We start from the raw sequence: 9193 nt of genomic DNA, 5'->3' as shown, positions 1-9193 counted from the left end.
AAACATAAAACACATTTATGAGGCTCAGGCTTTTCTTGTAAATCATGCTCTTCAATTATGTTTAAAAGTTTAATTGCATCTTTCGTTTTCGTGACCTGAATGGCTTTAGTGTAAGAAAGAAACTCATTATGAAATCCACAACACCTGGGTTTCACCTTCATGTACTTCCATCTGTGGATATAGAATTTACAAAGGATAATAATGACATTCATCAAAAAGTCATTTTTCCTGTTGTCCATAAATAATGTCCTTTTGAGTAAAGTTTTCCAACTGAAAAACCTTCAGGTCAAGCCAGTCATGTCCATCCAGTCACAAGGCTTCTGCAGACATACACTGGAAAAATAAATGATCAGAGGTTTCATTATTTTCACAAAACACACAATTCCTGGTTTCAATAATTAACCACTGTCACAACAGATCACTGGATGGTACACTCCATTTAGAGTTTGAAAATGTATTTCTCTGGCTTTGGGATTTATCAGAAATTGTACATATTTTCTTTGTAAAATATGAAGTTATTTTTGAGTAAATTTGTAAGACGCAATTTCTATTACAAATGGGGTACATTGATTGATTGATTCTTTATTGTCAGTGCACATTACTATACAACAAAACACTGTTTGAGGGCTCAGATCACAGCAGCATATCAATAAATTATATATATACACACACACACACAAAACCTTTTAAAAGCAGCATAATGGCATATAAGCAGTAGTATAAATTGTTAAAAGTTAAAGTCCTTCCCGCGCCGTGTGGCGCCGATCTCCGTTTCCACAGCCCTCGGCCTCTCGCCTATTACATAGCTAGGGTTACAGTGGGGGGCTAGTCCTCTGGTAACCACGAGAGTTTAACTCCCCACTTGCATCTGGGTAAACATTGAGTGACGTGCACTTTTTAAACTTGTCCATACGATGGTAGTCAAGATCCACACAGAACAACACGCAGCACTGCCAAAACCAAACCAAACAAACAAAAACATTTATTTTATTCATCACTTTTTAATCTTCATCCAATTATTTATTTAAATGACCTATTATTATTATTATTATTATTATTACATAAAAAATTTTGAATATTTTTATATAAATGTCCCTTGTGACAATGTCATTACTATGTAGTGTAGGCCAATTTTGGGAATGAGACTCGCAGTGGGGCCCTCATCTAAAAGAAGAAAACTCTCCTCATCTACTGCCTCACCTGAAACACAGCAAACAGTAGTTGTACGTTGTGGGTCTTATAATGGCACAAATTATACAGCTAACCCACTGCCATCCCAGCCCTTATCCACAGACACACAATACACATTTTACTGTGTATTATATTGGATACTATTGTTAATAAATATAAGTATTGTAGTTTTCCATTGCAGAAACTTCCAGCAATTACACGCTTACCTCCAAAACCATCTGTGAGCTCGTGAAGCTGCGATTTTCCAAGTTTGTTTTTGACACAGCTGTCCGTTTATATGCATACAAAGGCTGCAGGAAAAACACACATCTGTCAAAACAAAATCAACATGTCTGTCTCAATGAAGAAAAGCAGCAGCAACATGTCGTAACATTCGATGATATCTGTGTCAATACGAATAAGGATTGACATTCACCACCTGTATCACCATGCAAACTGGCTAACTGTGAATAAATTTTTCCATGTAATTTTGCTGCCTTTACAGCAGGGAGAGTTTGTATAAGCACATCATAATATTACAAACCTTAATCTGTGTAGCTTTAAACTGCCCCCCTTGCCAGTCGCTTCTACAGTATATGAAAACTGTGTGTGTGTAACAGATGGTTATTGAAATATAAGAAAAGGGTGCATTTTACATAATATATAATTTTCCCATCAGTGCTGTGAATATAAAACGGCGGGAAGGGAGACAAAGCGAGGCGGAGAGGAAGGAAGTGGGCGGAGCGGTAGGAGGCGCCCCGTATGAGGAGGTTTGGAACTGTGGCCAATAAAATATGTTCCTGCCTCGTGTCTAATTACACTGTGGACCTGTAAATAGAGCGGCCACAAGGCGGGCCTTATTTATTCTCTTACAGTTTACCCGAGGAGCAGCACCATGCCCGAGCCACCTAAAAGCGTGCCCAAGAAGGGCTCCAAGAAAGCCGTGACCAAGGCGGCTGGTAAAGGAGGCAAGAAGCACAGAAAGTCCAGGAAGGAGAGCTACGCTATCTACGTGTACAAGGTCCTGAAGCAGGTTCATCCCGACACTGGCATCTCGTCTAAGGCTATGGGCATCATGAACTCCTTTGTCAATGACATTTTTGAGCGTATCGCCGGTGAGTCCTCTCGTCTGGCTCACTACAACAAGCGCTCCACCATCACCTCCAGAGAGATCCAGACCGCTGTACGCCTTTTACTGCCTGGCGAGCTGGCCAAGCACGCCGTGTCCAAGGGCACAAAGGCCGTCACCAAGTACACCAGCTCCAAGTAAAGCGTGCTGCTGCTGCTGCCGCCTTCAGCAACCCAACGGCTCTTTTAAGAGCCACCCACTTTTTATAGGAGAGCAAATTCGTGTCTCTCTCTCTCTGCACCGCTCCCTTGCGAAAGTCCGTTGTAGTACACTAAATGCAGAGTTTAATAAATATTTGTTGATGGAAAATACACCGAAAAAAGTTTCCACATGTGGGCAAATCAGGGAAACCAACCTCCATCCAAGAAGTAAATAAATGAGCTATTTTACTTATAAAGCGAAAATAACATAGAGAGTGAACATTATATGGGTGCTGCGTAGTGACTTCTATTGAGTAGCTTGACTGTTATTATAAATATTTAGAATGTTTTATATCTGCGGCTAAATGGAAATCCGCCTTGTGACAATATCCATTGTTAAAAACACAAAATGTGTGTGAAGTGATAAATGTATTGAAATACGCACAAGGTTTTGTCCTCGATACATATAGACCAATTATTAAATACAACATTACCTTTGCTCATTTCCAAGCAGCAGAGAAAACTTTCTGCTTCTCTGTTCTGATTACTGAAGTGGTGCTCAGACACCACAATATCTAAAAGGACGGGGACAAAAACCTGTTAGCCAAACCGTGAGGAGTTCTAGAACTCTGGCCACTGTGTCCTAACAGCTGTTTTGTTTCACTGCTCCAACTCCACTCTAATGGCCCTTTTCCACTACCCTTTTTCAGCTCACTTCAGCTCGCTTCAGCTCACTTCAGCCCGACACGGCTTGTGTTTCGACTACCAAAAAACAGCACGACTCAGCTCGCTTCAGCCCTGCTTAGCCCCTAAAACTCGCACCGTTTTGGAGTGGGGCTGAAGCGAGCCAAACCGAGCCGAGTGAGGCTGGGGGCGTGAGCAGACACTCCCCTGTGCACTGATTGGTGAGGAGGCGTGTCCTCACATGCCCACACACGCCCCGCGAGTACGCTGGGATCTGTAAACACTGCAAACCCGGAAGGAGGAGAATTACGAGAATTATGAAGCCTTATGCGCCTCGCCTCATCTATACGCTCTTGCCAGTATCTGTTGGCGTTGTCGGTGACAACAAGCCACAGAACCAAGACCAGCAACACTAACGACTCCATGTCCTCCATGTTTATTGTTTACTATTCGGGTCACGAGACTACCGCTTAAAAGCTCACTGATGTCACTGTTTGCACTGCTTAACGACATCACCTGACGTCCACCCACTTTCGCTAACTCCACCCAATGTGTCCACCCACTTCCAGCCAGCACGGTTCAGCGCGGTTGTAGTCGAAATGCAACTCCAACAGCCCCACTCAGCTCGACTCAGCCCAACTCAGCACGGCACGGCTCAGCCGCGTTTGTAGTGGAAAAGCGGCATAACTGTGAGCTCAAACAGAACAGTGTTCCGTGCAGGGTATGGAGACAGGCTCGTTTCTGTGAGACAGTGAGGTGGCTCTTAAAAGAGCCTTTGTGTGTGCTAGATGAAATCCGCGTTTAAAGTCCTGAGCGATTTCTCTTACCAGGCGCTGGAAGGGCAGCTTACAGATGAGCAGCTCAGTAGATTTCTGATAATGGCGGATCTCCCTCAGAGCCACGGTGCCGGGCCTGTAATAGTGAGGCTTCTTCACGCCGCCGGTAGTGGGGGCGCTCTTGCGGGCAGCCTTGGTGGTGAGCTGCTTCCTGGGCGCCTTGCCACCAGTGGATTTACGGGCCGTCTGCTTGGTTCTTGCCATGGCGGAGAGCTCTGTACTTCACAGATGAGAAACAGAATAAACGGCGCCAGCGGACGCTGGCTTTTTCAAATCTAATGGCGTCCTGCACTCATTGGGCATCTTGAACAAGGTCGCCTGTCATTGGAGAGAACACGCTGCGTCACCTATTTGCTATTGGAATGTCTTTTCCCACCGACACAGTTTGAAACACAGCCACACACGTCCCTAATATATTGCCGCTCGTGCAGCTCCGCAGAGCCAACAGCGCAGCTTAGCGCGTTTTGTAGGTTCAATCACCGCACGGACAGCGCCGTCATAGCCAGCACACTACTATTATTAGTGTTATACTATTCCTACTAAAATGCATTATAAATAAAATGTATCATCACTATTAACACCACTTGATTATATTGTTTATGAATTCCTTTTATGCTAGAGCTATGAAATGCACCAAAACCTGGGAAAGGATTAATAAAGTGTGCTTTTTGAGCATAGATGGGTGGCTCTTAAAAGACCCTTTGGGACTGACGAAAGCAGCAACAGATGAGTTTATTTGGTCTTGACGGTCTTTTTGGGCAAAAGCACCGCTTGAATGTTCAGCAGCACACCACCCTGAGCGATGGTCACTCCACCGAGCGGTTTGTTCAGCTCCTCGTCGTTGCGCACAGCGAGCTGTAAGTGGCAGGGAATGATGCGAGTCTTCTTATTGTCACGAGCAGCGTTACCAGCCAACTCCAGGATCTCAGCAGTCAGGTACTCCAGCACAGCGGCCAGATAAACTGGAGCGCCAGCGCCGACACGCTTGGCATAGTTGCCTTTCTGCAGGAGCCTGTGGACACGGCCCACGGGAAACTGGAGTCTGGCTCTGGATGAATGACTCTTGGCCTTGGCTCGAGCCTTGCCGGTCTTTCCTCTTCCACTCATTCTGCTGCTCAGATCTGTTGCAGGAACAACTCTGAAATAAACAGCGCTACAGCTCGTGCCCTCTGTGATAGACAACACGGCCACTCTCTGATTGGTTAAGATCATTGTGGCAGAAAAACCAATCACAAACATGCCGTCAAATTCCAGCGTCAGCCTGCGTGACAACCATCCCACGTGTGTGTGTGTGAGAGAGAGAGATATGAAAAAGGAAAGAAGGGAATATAGGCATATATATTATAAAGTTTATATATTGATGTATAGAAATCTAAATTGTTATTAGTTCCATCAGCCCTGACTCAGTTCATTTTCTCCCAGTGCCCTCCTGTCACCATTTTGTAAAGCAGGAATCAACTCCACCACAACAATCAGCAGCATCTGATATCATGAGTGAATATGGAAAACTGCTCTTTGAATGAAAACATGGGTGGCTCTTAAAAGAGCCGTTTAGGGAAAGAAAACTTTAGTCAAACAAACATGTTTACTTCTTTCTGGTGGCCGACTTTTCGCCTTGGCCATGAACCCTACTGTGGAATTCCGTCCTGATGCTATAATCCTAACACGAATCACGTTGTGAAGCTACAACCCCAAAAATAATCACTTTGTGGAGCTACAACCCTAAAAATAATCACTTAGATTAGGTGTAGATCTGCAGGATCCTCAGACAAAGTGTTTTGGTGAACTGGGATGTATGGATGCTGTCAGTCCACACTCGCTTTCTCACTTGAGTTTGTTGACAGTGTAGTGGCTGCTGCTTTATGTCCCGGGGCTCCCTCATGCCTGTGTTACCTTCTGGCCCTCCCCTTTTAGTTATGCTGTCAGACCTAACAACCTGGGTTTTCTGCGAGCTACCAAAACCTGTGACCAATGCGTGTTCAAAACATTTACGTTGGGTCGTGAGTGAGGCTTAAAACAGGGTGCCCACTCACACCTGAGTGTCATCCCATTGATTTTAAACACTTGACTCTAATTTCACCAAATTAACTTCAAATCCAAGAAGATCACATATTTTGCCACTCACAGATATATAATACTGGATGATTTTCTGCAATAAATAAATGACCAAGTAGATTATTTTTGACTCATTGCTTAACTGGATTCTCTTTATCTAATGTTAGGACTTGTGTGAAAATCTGATGATATTTTAGGTGATATTTATGAAGAAATATAGAAAATTCAAAAGGGTTCATGAACTTTCAGGCACCACTGTAGAACAATAACATGCACAAAATGAGTCATTTTAGCTTTATAGCTGCACAAAATGAGTCATGTTAACTTCATATCTGGACAAAGTGATTCATATTCTCTTTATAGCTGCACAAAGTGATTCATGTTCTCTTTATAGCTGCACAAAGTGATTCATGTTTGCTTTATAGCTGTATAAAGTGATTCATGTTAGCTTTATAGCTGCAAAAAGTGATTCATGTTCACTTTACAGCTGCACAAAGTGATTCATGTAAACTTTATAGCTGCACAAAGTGATTCATGTTAGCTTTACAGCTGCACAAAGTGATTCATGTTAACTTTATAGCTGCACAAAGTGATTCATGTTAGCTTTATAGCTGCACAAAGTGATTCAAATTAGCTTTATAGATGCAAAAAGTGATTCATGTTCACTTTATAGTTGCACAAGGTGATTCAGATTGCTTTATAGATGCAAAAAGTGATTCGTGTTAGATTTAAAGTTGCACAAAGTGATTCATGTTAGCTTAATAGCTGCACAAAGTGAGTCATGTTAGCTTTATAGCTGAAAAAAGTGATTCATGTTAGCTTCATAGCTGCACAAAGTGATTCATGTTAACTTTATAGGTGCACAAAGTGATTCATGTTGAATTTACAGCAGCACAAAATAATTCATGTTAGCTTTACAGCTGCACAAAGTGATTCATGTTAGCTTTATAGCTGCACAAAGTGATTCATGTTCGCTTTATAGCTGCACAAAGTGATTCCTGTTAGCTTAATAGCTGAGCAAAGTGATTCATGTTAGCTTTACAGCTGCACAAAGTAATTCATGTTAGCTTTACACCTGCACAAAGTGATTCATGTTCGCTTTCTAGCTGCATAAAGTGATTCATGTTAGCTTCATAGCTGGACAAAGTGATTCATGTTAGCTTTATAGCTGGACAAAGTGATTCATGTTCTCTTTATAGCTGCACAAAGAAATTCATGTTAGCTTTATTGCAGCACAAAGTGATTCATGTAAGGTTTATAGCTGCACAAAGTGATTCATGTTAGCTTTACAGCTGCACAAAGTGATTCATGTTAACTTTATAGCTGCACAAAGTAATTCATGTGAGCTTCATAGCTGCACAAAGTAATTCATGTTAGCTTTATGGCTGCACAAAGTAATTCATGTTAGCTTTATAGCTGCACAAAGTGATTCATGTTAGCTTTATAGCTGCACAAAATGATTCAAATTCGCTTTATAGTTGCAAAAAGTGATTCAAATTGCTTTATAGATGCAAAAAGTGATTCGTGTTAGATTTAAAGTTGCACAAAGTGATTCATGTTAGCTTAATAGCTGCACAAAGTGATTCATTTTAGCTTTATAGCTGAAAAAAGTGATTCATGTTAGCTTAATAGCTGCACAAAGTGATTCATGTTAACTTTATAGGTGCACAAAGTGATTCATGTTGAATTTACAGCAGCACAAAATAATTCATGTTAGCTTTACAGCTGCACAAAGTGATTCATGTTAGCTTTATAGCTGCACAAAGTGATTCATGTTAGCTTTACAGCTGCACAAAGTGAATCATGTTAGCTTTACACCTGCACAAAGTGATACATGTTAGCTTTATAGGTGCACAAAGTGATTCATGTTCACTTTATAGCTGTATAAAGTGATTCATGTTAGCTTTACAGCTGCACAAAGTGAATCATGTTAGCTTTACACCTGCACAAAGTGATACATGTTAGCTTTATAGTTGCACAAAGTGATTCATGTTAGCTTTACAGCTGCACAAAGTGATTCATGTTCGCTTTATAGCTGCATAAAGTGATTCATGTTAGCTTTATAGCTGCACAAAATGATTCATGTTAACTTTATAGCTGCACAAAGTGATTCATGTGAGCTTTACAGCTGCACAAAGTGATTCCTGTTAGCTTAATAGCTGAGCAAAGTGATTCATGTTAGCTTTACAGCTGCACAAAGTAATTCATGTTAGCTTTACACCTGCACAAAGTGATACATGTTAGCTTTACAGCTGAACAAAGTGATTCATGTTAGCTTTACAGCTGCACAAAGTGATTCATGTTCTCTTTATAGCTGCACAAAGTGATTCATGTTTGCTTTATAGCTGTATAAAGTGATTCATGTTAGCTTTATAGCTGCAAAAAGTGATTCATGTTCACTTTACAGCTGCACAAAGTGATTCATGTAAACTTTATAGCTGCACAAAGTGATTAATGTTAGTTTTATAGCAGCACAAAGTGATTCATGTTCGCTTTCTAGCTGCATAAAGTGATTCATGTTAGCTTCATAGCTGCACAAAGTGATTCATGTTAGCTTTATAGCTGGACAAAGTGATTCATGTTCTCTTTATAGCTGCACAAAGAAATTCATGTTAGCTTTATTGCTGCACAAAGTGATTCATGTAAGGTTTATAGCTGCACAAAGTGATTCATGTTAGCTTTACAGCTGCACAAAGTGATTCATGTTAACTTTATAGCTGCACAAAGTAATTCATGTTACCTTTATAGCTGCACAAAGTGATTCATGTTAACTTTATAGCTACACAAAGTAATTCATGTTCGCTTTATAGCTGCATAAAGTGATTTATGTTAGCTTTACACCTGCACAAAGTGATACATGTTAGTTTTACAGCTGCACAAAGTGATTCATGTTAGCTTTATAGCTGCATAAAGTAATTCATGTTAGCTTTACAGCTGCACAAAGTGATTCATGTTAACTTTATAGCTGCAAAAGTAATTCATGTTCACTTTATAGCTGCATAAAGTGATTCATGTTAGCTTTATAGCTGCATAAAGTGATTCATGTTAGCTTTATAGCTGCACAAAGTGATTCATGTTAGCTTTATTGCTGCCCAAAGTGATTCATGTTATATTTATATCTGCACAAAGTGATTCATGTTAGCTTTACAGCTGCACAAAATGATTCATGTTAGCTTTAC

General features: G+C 41.0%; 3 protein-coding genes across 3 annotated transcripts; 1 reads left to right on the top strand and 2 right to left on the bottom strand.

Annotated features, from left to right (window-relative positions):
- The first annotated feature begins 2065 nt into the window (after positions 1 to 2065).
- Positions 2066 to 2440, top strand: LOC132867770 (histone H2B-like). Its single transcript, XM_060900775.1, has one exon. It carries the CDS (start codon positions 2066 to 2068, stop codon positions 2438 to 2440), a length of 375 nt encoding a protein of 124 aa, XP_060756758.1.
- Positions 2441 to 3818: 1378 nt separating this feature from the next.
- On the bottom strand, positions 3819 to 4163 carry LOC132868096 (histone H3.3 type 1-like). Its single transcript, XM_060901051.1, has one exon. The coding sequence runs from the start codon at positions 4161 to 4163 to the stop codon at positions 3819 to 3821; it is 345 nt and encodes a 114-aa protein (XP_060757034.1).
- A 528-nt stretch (positions 4164 to 4691) lies between these two features.
- LOC132867789 (histone H2A, embryonic-like) lies at positions 4692 to 5081 on the bottom strand. Its single transcript, XM_060900792.1, has one exon. The coding sequence runs from the start codon at positions 5064 to 5066 to the stop codon at positions 4692 to 4694; it is 375 nt and encodes a 124-aa protein (XP_060756775.1). The 5' UTR covers positions 5067 to 5081.
- Between the last annotated feature and the right edge of the window lie 4112 nt (positions 5082 to 9193).

Source organism: Neoarius graeffei, chromosome 19 (assembly GCF_027579695.1).
Source record: "Neoarius graeffei isolate fNeoGra1 chromosome 19, fNeoGra1.pri, whole genome shotgun sequence".
Classification (NCBI taxonomy): domain Eukaryota; kingdom Metazoa; phylum Chordata; class Actinopteri; order Siluriformes; family Ariidae; genus Neoarius; species Neoarius graeffei.
Note: the sequence above shows the minus strand (reverse complement) of the source record. Positions and strands in the feature narration are given on the sequence as shown.